The sequence below is a fragment of the Phyllostomus hastatus genome, unplaced genomic scaffold, assembly GCF_019186645.2.
Source record: "Phyllostomus hastatus isolate PE091 unplaced genomic scaffold, TTU_PhHast_1.1 phas_scaffold_760, whole genome shotgun sequence".
In the NCBI taxonomy this organism is placed as follows: Eukaryota; Metazoa; Chordata; class Mammalia; order Chiroptera; family Phyllostomidae; genus Phyllostomus; species Phyllostomus hastatus.
Window position 1 is genome coordinate 4213965 of NW_025334040.1, and position 14846 is coordinate 4228810.

A 14846-nucleotide genomic window follows, 5' to 3' on the forward strand; every position below is an offset into this window, starting at 1 on the left:
TGGGGCGATGGCGATGCTCTGGACCAGGGCAGCTGTCTCCAGAGAACTCTCTCCCCAGTCTCCTCCTTCCCTCCCTCTGGGCCCTCTCCGGGGAGGCAGAGTCCTGGGACAGGTTCTCCGAACCACTTCCTGTGCCCCTCTGCGCACGGTGAGCTGAGGAAGAGTGCCTGGCCCTTTAGGGGCTGACATCTGTTGTACTGGCACCTCGGTTAGGAAGGCCTCATTCTGACATCCTGTTCCTGTGCATGCACGTGTGCAAACACATAGACTCACACACCCACACACACATGTGCACATACCTGTCACCCAGGCTCTTCTGTTCACACATTGGGAGCAGTGTTCACTTGGTGGGAAAACACAGCAGCTTTGCATTTTCACTTGGTTGCTTTTAAACCAATTTAAATATTTACAATGAATTATATTTTACTTTTAGAGTTAAAGTAAACAGGACTGTCACCATACTGTTTTTCCTAGCTTTTGGCTTGTTCACCAAGGAAAGCACACATTGCTGCTGAATATTGGTGTGGCTGAGAATTCCCCTAAGTGTTGGTGGTAGCAACACAATGAGACCTGCACCTCCACAGTCAGCCATTCACAAGGGGTCCCCTCTGCATTCTCAGTTAGCACCCAAAGCAGTCCTGTGCAGCTGGGGTGACTTTCTTTCCTGGATGTGTCTGGGTACGTGACTGGGTGAGTGTACGTATCTCACCCTCATCTACCAAACGTGTATGTTCACAGAATCAGAAAAGGAGAAGTGTCTACTGAGTGTATTGGGTGCCCATCCGGTCCCACTAGGTGCTGTACTTCCATCATTTCATCAACTCTGTAGTCACCCTACTTACCTACAAAGAGGAAGGGTCTGCTTGCCCCGGGTGACACAGGTAACAACCCCCGGGGAGCAGCGGGAGGGTTCCAACCTAGGTCTCCCAGACCACAGGGCTTCGGCTCGCCTCCAGCACACGGGGTCCACACAGGCTGACTTGGGCTCGGTCGAAGTGGTGGGGCAAAACCAGCAGTAGAGAAGGTTCCAGAGTTGCATTGTTAGGGGACCACTCCGTCCCCAGTACTTTCCCAGCTGATTTCAAAAATGAGAGACCAAGTAAGGGGCCCTCCTGGTCAATCACAGTCTTTCCGTCTTCACGAGCACAGGCTACTGAGCTAGCGAAGGGAAGCCTTCTCATTGGCTTGATCACTGTGTTTACTGAGGGGAGAAAAGCTAGGACAGAGCCTGCTTCCTCCTCTAACGCTTAAGTGCAGACTAGATAATTCCAGGCCAGGAGATAAGCAGGGTGTTTACAAAAATGCATCTGAGTTAAAATTGCACAATTGTAATGGATCCCAAAGGCTGGAGGCTTTTTTCGTTTGGTTTTTAATTCAAACAATCATCTTGAGAAGGCATTTCAGGGGGCGACTTTAATTATCAGCTTAACAACCATAGCACAGATCAGAGCTGATTGATCGTGTGTGTGTGTGGATTCCTGACAGGTGAATGTAATCATTTGTCTTCAGAACAATAAAAGGTTTGTTCAATAAATAATAACTCTTAGGTAATAGTATTGATCACAATCTTGAGGTGATACTGAGAAAAGCAATTTCAAGAGTGATATATGGGAGCAAGGAATTAAATCCAGTGTCATGTGAATACAACCATGTCCAGAGAGACAGGTGAGTGACAGTGACTTTGATTTTGTGATAAGAAACTTAATACCCATTGGGCAGTGTGGACAGTGAGTACTGGAGGGGCCACACGACTGGTGTGGATTTGAACCCGCGGATTTGACTTCAGAGTCTGAGCTTGCTGTACCACATCCCCTGTGTGTCCAGAGGGGACGTCCGGGATGTGATATGAGCGGACTCATTGCCAGAGGTTGTCGGAGGAGAATGGCCTCCACATTGTGCCTACGGGCGATCCCAGCACATTTTCCCCCGATGTGCAGCTCACACCCTTCCCACCCACCGGCTCGTGCTGGCCTGCTCACTTGAGTGCCCCACCAGTTTGAACGGTGCCAGGACAACTCGGGCTGCTGTGGCACGGCTCTCTGCAGTAAGGACACAGGTCTCTGAGGATACCTGTCAACCCTGCTCTTCTTTTCCCCCCCACAACGATCTTCTCGAGTGATTGCTTAAACCAAAGAGGAGGTTATAATAAGGTTACATGGATGAGGGGTCCCATGAAATCCAAGGGCAAGCCTAGGATGGAAAAGGGAAGCTGTGAGGAGCTCCTGGGCCGCACAGGGCAGTCTGGTTCTTATCACTGCGCAGCCCCGTCATTTTGCTCCTCCTACTGCAGACCTCCAGTCTGCAGCTGGAGATTCGAAATGCTCTGTGCTCTTCGTCCCCGCGTGGGAAAATGGCCACGCCAGCCAGCTCTCACGCTCACACAAGCCTACAGGGCTGGTCACAGGAAGTCACTCTCAGCAATCCCAGAGTTCCAAAGCACAGATTTTGTGGAAAGGACTCTGTTTGGCCCTGCTTGGGGCAGATGTCCCCCACTGGTCCAGTCAGCAGTGGGGGTCATCAGGTATAAATCTGGCACTGGGAACTCACCCCTCTGACCCTGTGGATCAATGAGGCAACTTCTAGTCGTAGAATCTTTATGTTCAGGGCAGATGTCCCAAAACTGCCTACTCCACCACCGCCTTCTTTCATCCTGAAGATACGTATAGCCTGTTTCCTGTTTCAAAGTCTCATCCCGGTATCTCTGCTCCTTGGGTTCTTCTTCTTGTGAGACCACCCATGGGATGGGATGCCTTTGCTCCACCCTCCCTTTCCTCGCTGTCCCTACAAGTAAGCCCCAGGCTCTTCTCATCTTAAGGGTTCACTACTCACAATCGCTATGAGAAAGCAGACAGGGACTGGCAAGTTATCCACATGAGAAATTTCCAGAAGTCTCAGAAATCTTGAGTTCCCAAAGTCCCATGTCCTTAGTTTCTGGGACTCTCGCTTAGTGGCTTCTGGGATAAATGGGTTTTTCCTGCTGTCGGCGGACTGGCCACGCAGAGCCCAGTACGCGCCCATGGTACTCGTCGTCTGTGCGTCTGCATCCCTCCAGGACGCTCTCTGCTGCCGAGCTCTGGAGTCTCGCAGCACCCGGTGCTGGCCCGGTCAGACCGGCCGCTCACTGTCAGGAAGCCCGAAATGATTACACGTGGTGGCAGCTAATGAACTAACTTTTGCTTCCTCAGGTTTCATCGATTGTAAAGAGGTCTTTGCTTTGAAAGAAGCGGCATTTTTCTGTTTTCAATCTAATTCCATCAGGCCTGGCCTGCCGGTGTGGGAGCCGCCCCACTGCCCTGCCCACTGAGACTGTCAAAGATGGGGCTTCTCGCCCGGGGTGCAGTCGGTGGGTCTTTGGCAACCAACTGGCTTCCAGTGCAGAAGAAGCCTAGAGATGGGGGCAGGGGAACCGACTAGAAGAAAGAATGAATTAGCGAGGGGATGTTGAGACATAAATAAAAGTGTGCCTGCGTGGAGCTTTAGTCGCAACTGTCAGAGGGATGACAGAGAGTGTGTACTTGGAGAGATCAGGGGCCATGCTTGCAAATGAAAATCCTCTCCGGGGCCTCTTGCCAAGCGCTGTCCCCGAGAATGGGATGAGCTCTGGCACGGCTCTGTGGGGCTTGATTCATGGGCCATTCCCATCTCTCGGGGGAAAGCTGCACGTGAACAGCCTTTTGGAGCCTGCCTCTGGTGATGGCATGATTTATATTCCCCAGAGCAGGCCAGGGCTGGCCTTCTCCCAGGCTCTCAGGAGCAGATGCTGGCAGGGCAGGTGGGCACACGGGGGAGCTGCTGGACTCTCCAGCCCCCTCTCAGCCCCTCACCAGGATCCACGCTGCCGTCCTGCACTTAGGCCAGCTTACACGGACTTTATTTTTTCATTTATTTAGGGTAAATAAATTCGTTTCTTCAGGATGGAATTGCTGGGTCCTCCGGTAAACACGTATTTCATTTTATAAGAAACTGTAAAGTAGTTTCTGGAATAACTGTACTTTTTTGTGTTTTTTTTATCGTTCAGTTACAGTTGTCCCCATTTCCCCCCATTATTCTCCCTGCCCTCCCCCCCCCCCACATTCAGCCCTCCCCCACCCTGTTGTCTTGTCTGTGGGCCCTTCGGACGTGACCCTTGACCTGAGTAACTGCACTTTTCTGCGTCTCCACCACCAGCTGATCTGTCCCATCCGCACCTGACATGGTCCGCATTTTAAAATTGGACCCTTCCGGTGGGTGCGTGGTGGTGTGTTGTTGTGGTTTCGATTTGCATCTCTCTAATGACTAATGACATTAAACTCTTTTTTTCATGTGCTTATTTGCCATCTTTATATTCTGTTTGGTGAAATGACTGCTCAGGGCTTATGCTCATTTTTTAAATTGAGTTGTATATTTTCTTATTGTTGAGTTTGAAAGTTTTTTGTATGTTCTGGATATAAGTTCTTTGGCAGATATGTGGTTTGCAAATATTTTCTCTCGGTCTATAGCTTGTCTTTTTCATCTCTTAATAGTGCCTTTCACAGAGCAAAAGTTTTTAATTTTTATGACATCAGCTTTATCAATTATTTCTTTATGGATAATGCTTCTGGTAAAATGTCTAAGAAATCTGTCACCCCAGGTCAAAAAGTTTCTCCTATGTTCTCCTGTGTTTCCTACGAGTTTTATAGTGTTACATTTTTATATTTGGATCTGTGGTTCATTTTGAGTTAATTATAAGGTGTGAGGTTAACTGTGTTTCATTTTACAAGGTTAATTTTTTTGCATATGGATGTGCAGTTGTTCCCAAGCTATGTATGTATATATGTATGCATGCATGTATATGTGTGTGTATAAGTACGTATGCATGTGCGTATATGTATGTATGTATTGTTCACGCACCGTTGTCTCCATTTTCTCGCCACCACTTCCCCACCTCCCGCCCTCAATCCTTCCCCTCTTTGGCTTTGTCCACGGGTCCTTTACACATGTTCCTTGATGACCCTTTCCCTTCTATCCCCCATTATCCTCCTCCCCCCTCCCCTCTGGTTACTGTCACTTTGCTCTTTATTTCAATGTCTCTGGTTATATTTTGTTTGTTTCTTTGTTTTGTTGATTAGGTTCCACTTATAGTTGAGATCATATGGTATTTTTCTTTCACCGCCTGGCTTACTTCACTTAGCATAACGCTCTCCAGTTCCATCCATGCTGTCGTGAAGGGTAGGAGCTCCTTTTTCCTTTCTTCTGTGTACTATTCCATTGTGTAAATGTACCACTTTTTTGATCCACTCATTTACTCCCAAGCTATTTATTGAAAAGACTGTCCTTTCTGTATTAAATTGCCTTTGCACCTTTGTCAGAAGTTAATTGGCCATTTTCAGGTGAGTTTATTTTTGTTCTTTGCTCCGTTCCATTGCTCTGCATGTCTGTACACTCACGGACGCCATGTTAGCACAAGGGCAGACACACAGTCAGTCTGAGAACCCGGCAGTGCCGCTCCTCCGGCTTCACTCTACCACTCAAACTCATTTCACCTCGTCTAGTTTATTTGCCTTTTCATATAAATGTTAGACTCGGCTTCTCTATAGCTACACAAATTTCTTGATATTTTTATTGGAATTATGATAAACCTATAAATCAAATTGGGAAAAATGCTGTCTTTGTTGAGTCTTAAAGTCCGTGATCATGTTATGTCTCTTCATATTTTTACATATTTTGGGGGGTTTTAGCATACAGATCCTGTACATGTTCTGTGAGATTTATACCTAAGTATTTTATTTTTGGAGCTATTAAAAATAGGTGGGATCATTTTTAAAACTTCAGTTTGCAATTGTTTTTTATTAGTACATAGAAACCTTGACTTTTGTGTGTTGGTCTTGCATCCTGCAACCTTATGAAACTCACTGAATGGTCCTGGGGTCTTTTTGCATGTTCCTCGGCTTTCCCACTTAGACAGTCCCGCCTTCTGTGAACAGAGTTTATTTTTCCCTTTCCAGTCCACGTGCCTTTTATTTTCTTTCATCTTTTCGCACTAGAACTCCCAGTGCCGTGTTTCATAGGAAGGACGGGAGCCGACATCCTTACCTTGTTTACACATGATGTCAGCGGTAGACTTGTTACAGCTGCGCTTTATCCGGCTGGTGAAGTTCTTTTTTACTCCTGGTTTGCAAGATTTCTACTTTTCACACTCCTCAAATAGTGGCTCCATGCAGCCCATCCAAGGTTTATGGCTGTCTTCATTGGGAAAGATGGGGTGGACTGTGCTTACTCCTTTTTTCCTGCAATCAGAACCTGGTGTATCAGGGTATTTATGAAAACATTTAATAGCATTTTCTGGGTGAACCAAATGAGTGAGACGTCACACAGTGGGTCCTGACTTTTCTCCTGAGCATCCGACCTGGATTTCTGACGATTTCCAGGCCGTCTGGAAGGAGGAGGGCCTAGATGACCGCATCAGCATCTGCATACTCGGCATTTCCAACTCTGTGTCCTGTCTGCACGTTCAGCTTGTCCCAACTGAACCTTCCTCTTCTACCTCAGACCAACTCCTGCTTGTGGTTTCTGTGTTTGCCACCAGTTCTCCATCTGCCGTGTTTCACCTGCTAGTTGTGTGTTACCGTCTCCCTTCTGTGAGTCCCCCAGGCAGACAAGTCCTTCTGGGGGTGACATTTCTCCTGTTGGTCCCCCCTTCTCAGTCTCAGACTGATGTCAGAGCTGGCCCAACCACAGGACGAGCCAGAGCCATTGCTGGTGACAACAGAGACCAAAAAATGGTGAGGAATCAGGAAGGTGGGGTGAGAGCCGGCTTGTCTGTTTGCAGATAGGGGGTGGGCGCTCAGGGCAGAAGAGGGAGCCTCTGGCCAGAGTCAAGGGCTTATGGAAGACTTGCCTCACCTGGTGTATGAGAGAGACCTTAGCAGGTTACTGTATTAACATGACAATAACTCCTGAGACAGGGACTTCTTATAGGTGGGAGGGGCCAGTTAAGCTTTATTGAGCTTGACCCTGGGCCTTCAGGGCTGCTTCTGAGCAGGTGCTGGTGATAACTGCCTAACTCCTCCCCCCAGCCTACTTAGCTGGCTTCTCCACTCTGGTCCAGTTGGCTGACTGTCTCCCAAAGAGCAGTGCTGAGCCTGCCGCCTCCCTCTTCAGGGGCCTGGACGGACAGCTCTCAACTGCCTTCCAAGTTCAAGACCTCCCTGCACTATTATCTCCACTTTCTGTCCCACTCTTACCCTCTGCTCCAGCTCAACTTGGCTGTTCTCTTGGCCCCAAATGGCCCCAGGCAGCCCCCACACTGTCTTACCTCCACAACTTTGCTCATACCATTCTGTCTGCCTGGAAGCCCCACCCCCACCCGTCTCTACCTGTCAAGGTTGTATCCTTCGAAATGCCGCTCAGATGCAGCTCATTCCAGGAGAGCTTGTCTGCCCTCCCTGTGCCTCCTCAGTCCGCCTTCACCTGTGCTCACTAGTCCGACTAGGTTGCAAGCACCTCAGAGGCGGGTGTGATGCGACTCTCCTCCGCTCAGCCTCTGCCCTTCCACAGCGGCCCCGCTCAGCAGGTGTCGTTGAATGGAAGTGAGCGGAATCAGGGCCTGCAGTCCTCAGACGAGGTGACACGCCATCCCCAGACAGTCTCTCCGAGGAAGGGGGCGGGGCTTCGATGTGACGTGGGCAGGGCGCTCTTGGGATCCCCGCTGCATGCCGCACTCTATTGATGGGGTTTGTTTTGCAGAAGGGAGATTCCTTTATCTGTGTCATCGCCTGTTCGTTTTTCTCTTGAATGTTAACACTTGGAAGGGTCAGAAAGCAGGAAGCAACCCCATCAGGGGTGAGGTCCCGAGGGCTCGGTCTGAGGCAGACTGAGAGAATGGGACTGCGAGTTGGGGGAGGCCGGTGCCAGCTCCAGACGGTTCTCCTCCCTGTTGCAAAGCCCTGAATGACAAGCAGACTTCTCAGCTCCAAGCAGGCAGTCGCATTCGGATGATAAATGTGTCCCTGGACAGAGGAGCTTGTTGAGCGATATTTACCAGGGTCTCTGTGAAGGGCCCTCAGCTCCCAAGGGAGCATTCAAGCCTTCAGCTGCTCGGCTGTTCTGTTGACGCCTGTGGAGTGGTGAGAGGAATAAAGCCCCACTCCCCGCTCTCCAGCGGGGTGGGAGCCACGGCAGTTTGTTGAGGGGCTTCGGAGCGTCTTGGTGTCTCTAGCTTCCTGTATTCCTCCTCCCCCTACCCTGGTCAAACCTCAGCAGGGAGACATGCGCTGTGTGAGAAGCTTAGAGCCTTAACGTGGGAGGGGCGGGGGAGTCAGTGCCCAGACCTGAGCGGGGCTCAGCCCCGGCCCTCCCTCTTTGTGTCCTCGGCCCAGTTCCTTGGTGTCTGCACACCCCAGTCTCCTCAGAAACAAGACGGGGCCATAAGGGCTGCCGCGCAGGTGGGAGAGAAAGTGAAGTCCGTGTACAAATACTGTGCACATTACAAAGCGCTCTCTGGCATAAGTCACTCATTCGTTCAGTAATTCCTTACGGCATACCTACTGTGTGCCAAGCGTGCCTGGCGCTCTCCTGGGCTGGAAGCATTGTTCCCAGATGGCATGAGAAGGAAAGCAGGCTTTACCAGCCATTGGCGTGGCTCTGTGGCGAAGTCTTGCTGAGCTCGGGGAACCCTGGTAGTGACTGCCTCTTTACAAGGATGTGGCTGAGTCGGGACCCCGGTGCCTCGTTACCAGGCATGTTAGTCTGGGTTCTCCAGAGAAACAGAACCAACAGTGTGCATGCACACGAGTACACACACACACACACACACACACACAGGGTTTATTGTAAGGAACTGGCTCACATGCTCATGGAGACCGAGAAGTCTCGAGGCTGTGGCTGGCGAGCTGGGGCCCCAGGAGAGCCGGTGAGGTAAGCTCCAGTCCGAGCTCAAGTCTGAAAGCAAAAGATCGATGTCCCAGCTCCTAGACAGTTAAGCAGAGAGGAGCTTCTCCCCCGCTGTGCCTTCTCGTTCCATTCAGGCCCCTGAATGGAACAGGTTGGGTGAGGCCCACCCGTGTAGGGGAGGGCACTTTGCTTTCCTCAGCGTCCTGACTCAAATGTTAGTCTCATCCAGAAAGATCCTCACAGACACACCCAGAATAATATTTAAGCAAATTTCTGGGCACCCTGGGCCCAGGGAAATTAACAGCAACAACAACCAAAGTACCATCACACCACGGTTGATGTTCACATAGTACATTCAGGTTTACTAGGCAGTTTCACACGCTGTCTCGTTTGACTCCATAGTGACCCAGTAAGGTCATTACCCCTCTCTGCCGTGGGATCCTGATGCCACAGGCTCACCAGCCTGGCTGTCTGAAGCAGACCATGTCCACCTTTAACCTAAACCTTTTTTTTTTTTTTAAGATTTTATTTATTTATTTTTAGAGAGAGGGGAACGGAGAGAGAAAGGGAGGGAGAGAAACATCAATACATGGTTGCCTCTCATGTGGCCCCCACTAGGGATCTGGCCTGCAACTCAAGCACATGCCCCGACTGGGAATTAAACTGGCGACCCTTGGGCTTGCAGCCCGAGCTCAACCCACTGAGCTATACCAGGCAGGGCTTAAACCTAAATCTTGATGTGAGAACCTCTTCCCTCAGGGCAATAGAAGGCCCATTTCTTTCCGGATCCCCCTTGTCCATCGTGTGGGGCTCACCCATCTGTCAGTCCTCTGCCTCCAGTGTCCTGGGGCTCCCCACCCTTCCACGAGGGTCCTGAGTCAGCGGGGAACTTGAAACAAAGTGGTCATGCTGGCTGAGAGTTCTCTTTGGGCCAGATGGCATCATCATTCCCACGACATCTGAGTGGAATCATCGTGCCGAAGGAGGGGCAGCTGTAGGCCGAGATCTGCCTTTGCTGACCCCGGCAGGCTGTGTACACGGCGAGGCCCACGATGGGGAGGGGGCGGCCGCAGGTGGCAGTGCCCCCCCCCCACGTGCTCCTATGGCATCTGTCTTGGTATCATAGGCTCATAATGCACCGCTTTTCTGTTTAATAAGCCTTTCGTCATTTTAATAACACTGATGAATCAGGGCACTCCTGGGTATTTCTGTTTATTTAAAACCCATTGTGAGGTGTTCTATTGCATTTTGTCATAGGGGAAATGTGAATTTATTCATTCAAATATTGTAACATCCCCGTGCTGAGCTTGGAAAATGGGCTCCAGTCAGCAGCATTTCTCGAGCCCATGTGCCAGACACGGCTGCTCTGCCTGCCACGGCAGCCAGTTGGTGTCTCTTCGTCTGGAACCTGCCTTTCTGGCCTGTGTACTCCCCAGGCCTAGCGTGGAGCCTGGCGCCTAAGGGGCGCTTAGACGCTGTTTCTGGAGTGGGATGGGCTGGAACTCGGGCTGCGAGGGCTGCTCGAGTTCTACCCCGAGAAGAGCGCTCTGCCAGCCCACCACACACTCCTTCCCAAACAGTCGTCGGGCACCTAGAACGTGTCTGGCATGTGCTAGACGCAGGGAGTGGGCGCTGGCTCCGGCACAGCCTCCCCCGTAGAGCAGCGGGCCCCAGCCTTTTTGGCACCAGGGACTGTTCCGTGGAGGACAGTTCTTCCACGGACCAGGCTGGAGGGGGGATGGTTAAAGGGATGGTTCAACGTATTACATTCAAGCTCCCCGCTGCTGTGGAGCCGGGTCCCTAACAGGACCAGACCACTACTGGTCCACGGCCTGGAGGGTGGGGACCCCTGCTGTAGAGAGTTCCCGGGCCCGTGGGGGTGACAGCCCGGAAACAACCAACTGGAGCACATCTCACGAAGCACTGGACGGCAGAGGGAAGAAGGCTGTGGGGACAACGGGGAGGACATGGTCTGACCTGGTCACAGGGAGGCGCTCGGTGCCAGGGGTGCGTTGGGCAGAGGAGTGGCACGGGACCACGCGGTAGACCCCCAAGTAGGGGCCTCTCTCTGATGGGCTATCTCTGCACTCCTCCCGCAGGGCCTGTGCCAGCAGCGAGACAGAGAGCGAAGCCGGAGACATCATGGACCAGCAGTGCGAAGAGATGAACAACAAGCTCAACTCAGTGACCGACCCCACGGGCTTCCTTCGGATGGTGCGCCGCAACAACCTCTTCAACAGGTGAGTGCGGGCTCCGCCTCCTGGGCCAGGCCAGGGCCAGGTGTCCTGCATGCAGGGAACGTGCACTAGGCTGCTGCTCCTTCCAGCGGGCTGGGCTTCTGCTCCGTGACATGCATTTGCAGGAGGGAGCGTGATGCTGCCACACCCCACGTCCCTCAGGGCCTTGACGTCACAGCATCGAGTCAAATGAGAAATGGGTGCAGGTTCGATGTGACCATCTGCGTTTGGCTGTGACAGGAGGCAGTTGCCGCTGCGTAACAGAGCGGCGGGTCTTACTTCCTAAATGCCAGGTGGAGTCCGGACAGAGGAGCATCTCATACTTCTTTGTCAGCTTATGTGAGTGACTCCTGGGCTTGGGAGTCAGTGTTGGCCCTCCTGGCCTGAGGCTGAGGGCTGCCAGGGAGAGCTGGGGTGCCGGCGTTGCCGGAAGGAGCACTTGTCCAGGCCTAGGCCCCCCTGTCTGCCCTCAAGGCCCCATCTCCCCATTATTTGACCAAATAGGTCTTAGTGGTTTAAGAGGAGTTAATGTTTACAGGGGCAGCCAATTGGGTTGAGGGGCACCTGTCCTACTGTCATTTGGTTGCCTGGCAACAACCTGGGAGTTACATTTGGGTAGACTTTCCAGAAGGACCCCTGGGACTCTCTCAGGTCTCGGCCACATCCCGAGGGCCCGACGTTAAAGGCAGCAGGTTGGGCCTGGAACACGAGCGGGAAGCAGCGGGGCTCTGGGAGGAGGCAGCCTCTGCCTGGCGGCCCTGCTGTCCTGCTCCAGGCCCCGGCTTCCTCTCGTTGTTGTGCTGTCGGGGCGACAGACGTGTGTCTCCTTTCCCAGGGGTGACTGGAATGGGATGGGGGCCACTGGCCAGGGGGGTAGGAACTGGCAGCGTGGTTGAAAGGAGACCAGAACTTCAAGCTGGTTCACGCCCAGTCCCTCCTTCCCTACCCTTTACCAGGTGTCTCTCAGGGACACGATCAGGTGGAAGGAGGCATGGGAGTGGGCCTGGGCTCACGCCCTCCTGGGCCAGCTCCTCTGCTCTGCCAGTCGGTGGGGTCCGTGGTGTAAAACTGAGTGGGGAGGGCTCAGGCTTGGGCCTTGCCGGATGCCGGCTGTGGGACACTGGGCAGGTGAGACATCTGCCTTGCAGTGTTCCCTTAACATGGAAATTAAAGGAGTTAGTATCTAAATAACACTTTGACCAGCTTCCTAATACATGGAAGGCATTGCCCACGTGTGGCTTTGTGCTGGGAAGGACCATGCTAAATTTGAATCCTTAGGAGAACGTGGGTGCATAAACTCGGAGGATGAAATTTGTATGCACTTGTGCAGCAGGTGTTGGCCACCTCGGGTGGTGGCCTCACCTGCCCTTCCTCTTCCTGCCACACCTCATGTCCTTCATGTGAGCGAGTCCCAAAGGCAGGCCCTCAGATGTGCATGGCCTACCTGATCACAGGTGCACCAGCGGTCAGAAGCCCCTCCTCCGGGCCTTGGGTGCCACGGCAGGCGAGGGTCAGACCAGGTGCACCTGGTCCCGGCTTCCATCCCTGGATGGGAGGTGGTGCGAACTTCGGATCATGCAGCTGCTCCTTTGGGGAGAACACCTGTCCTTTTGAGCAGTGCTGAGGTAGGTCCAGTGAGCACAATGCTCTGGGTTAATTTATCCATTCATTTAAACAATGTCAGGGGTGCCCCGTGGCCAGGCTGAGGACGGGGCGAGCTCAAGGCTAGGTGGGGAGCAGCCAGGCCACGGCGCTGGGGACTGGGCCTCGCTGTCCACCTGCTGTGCACCCAGCCTGCTCAGCAGGCCTCCCGTGGCCGGGGCCTCGGGCCTGCCCTCAGGAAAGAGAAGGGTCGGAATGGCCTCTGCAGACCCTTCCCGTCCTGACGGTCTGGAGCCCCCCGAGGGCAGGCTGGTGAAGGGGACGCCTGAGCTCTTCGGCGTTAGCACAGTGAGCAGGGAGGCCCAGGCGGGCTGCCGTGCCATGTGCTCCCTCACACTCTCCGACAAGCCCAGGAGGAGGGGGCTCTGGCCGCGTCCAAGGCGGGCAGAGCTACTGGGGCACCACGGAGGCAGAACCATCCTTGTCAGTTGGAATAGGAGGGGTCCTTCCGAACTTCCGGTCCAACCTTGCGTCTCACAGCTGAAGGGCACACTCGGGCTGGGGAGGGCGGACACCTGCCCAGGAGCGGGTGCCAGAGCTGGGTTTCAGGTAGTGCGTCCCAGCTGTCCTGCCTGCCTGCACCTTCCCACCTGGGTGCCAGCCAGGCACGCTCCCCTGCGTGCATGGGGCCCCAGGCCTCCCTCCCTGCCCCTTCCGTGTCAGGGATCTCTGCTCCGAGGAACAGGATAGCCGAGTAGTGGCTTCTCTTCGGACTCCTGGTGCAGACTGGCGGGCAGAGTGCTCGTGCCTGGGAGGCCCTAGAGTCACGGGGAAGCGGCCGTGCGCACAGGGCCCTGCGTGCACTGGGGCGGCATTCGCTCCCCGCAGCAGGGCTCTCCGTCTCGCAGCAGAGCTCTCCGTCTCGGTGGCGATCAGTGGGTGCCTTGGCCCTTTTGTCCTGGGTGGTTTGCTGGACTGCTTTGGCGATAGGGCTGCCACAGCTGATGTGACTGAAGGGAGCCTTGGCTTTAGAGGTTTCTCTCCTGCCACTGGAGGACTTGGTCTTTGTTCTACCTTTGCTTTCCAGTCTCTGCAACCACGGTTTTTCTCCTTGCCTGTGCACTTGGGCACAAAACACATTCGCGTGCTGAGCCCAAGGCAGGTCCCATTGGTGAGGAAAAACAAGGATTCTTCTTTCGTTTAGCACCCTGACCCCAGGTGGGCCCCGTGGGGCAGAGCAGCAGTCCTCAGAAAGGCCTCTGCCTCTTGTCCCTATAGAACGCTTAGGAAGTAATGCTGAGGGCTGGAAGGCGTGCGTGTGTGTGCGTGCATGTGTGTGTGTGTGTGTGTGTGTGTGAGAGAGAGAGAGAGAGAGAGAGAGAGAGAGAGAGAGAACTTGGGGGCAGTTAGCAGATCACAGTTGCTGCAGTAAAGAAGTAAAAGGGACAGGCTTTCAGCTGTACCTGGATTCTAGGGCCCAGGGTGGTGCCTGGGCATTGAAGGTGCGCTTGTCCAGGACCCATTAGGACCAGGGTCCCAGAGCAGTGTTCTGACTCCTGTTGCCACCGCTGGTGCGACAGGCACCCTAGGTCTCTGCTTCCCACCCCCGGCTGTGTGGGTGAGGCGACATGGACAGCGGCTCCCCTGCTGCCCAGAGATAGGCGGCTGAGTCCCCCCACTCTAAAGAGAGGTGCCACGCCAAGGCCAGAGCCCTCCTTCCGGTCTCTGCGGCCTCCAGGTAGCACCTGGGTCACAGGTCCTCCCCCAAAAAGAAGCCTGTGTTGGGGAACGTGCAACCGAGATTCCTCGGCCTAGCCAGGGGTCCTCCAAGGAATCAATCACTAAGATTGGGGGTCCTGAAAGAAGAGGAGAGAGGCATTGCCGTCTCCTGTAACCAGCCTCCTGTGACTGGTACAGGGAGAGAAGAGGTTAGAGAGCGAGAGGCCTTGAGAGAGTGGGCCCGCGGGGCGTGGCCTGCGTGCCCACGTCTGGTGTGGTGCAGACGTGCGCCTCTCCCAACGGGCAGAGCACCCCGGCGCAGCCACTTGCTGGTTCTCCTCGCCCAGGAGGCTGCCTGCTGTGAAGAGGACCTAAGCAGTAAGACAGGTGGGGTGTGCAGCCAGTGGCCGGAGTGGGGGACAGGACAGCCAGAGCTGG

At 53.6% G+C, this 14846-nt stretch overlaps 1 protein-coding gene across 1 annotated transcript in view; it reads left to right on the forward strand.

Annotated features, from left to right (window-relative positions):
* TTC28 (tetratricopeptide repeat domain 28) overlaps positions 1 to 14846 on the forward strand; it is a 560959-nt gene that overhangs the window by 505364 nt on the left and 40749 nt on the right. The window contains exon 13 of the mRNA XM_045826718.1: positions 10950 to 11090. Within this exon, the coding sequence (XP_045682674.1) occupies positions 10950 to 11090 (141 nt within the window). The remainder of the gene's footprint in view (positions 1 to 10949; positions 11091 to 14846) is intronic.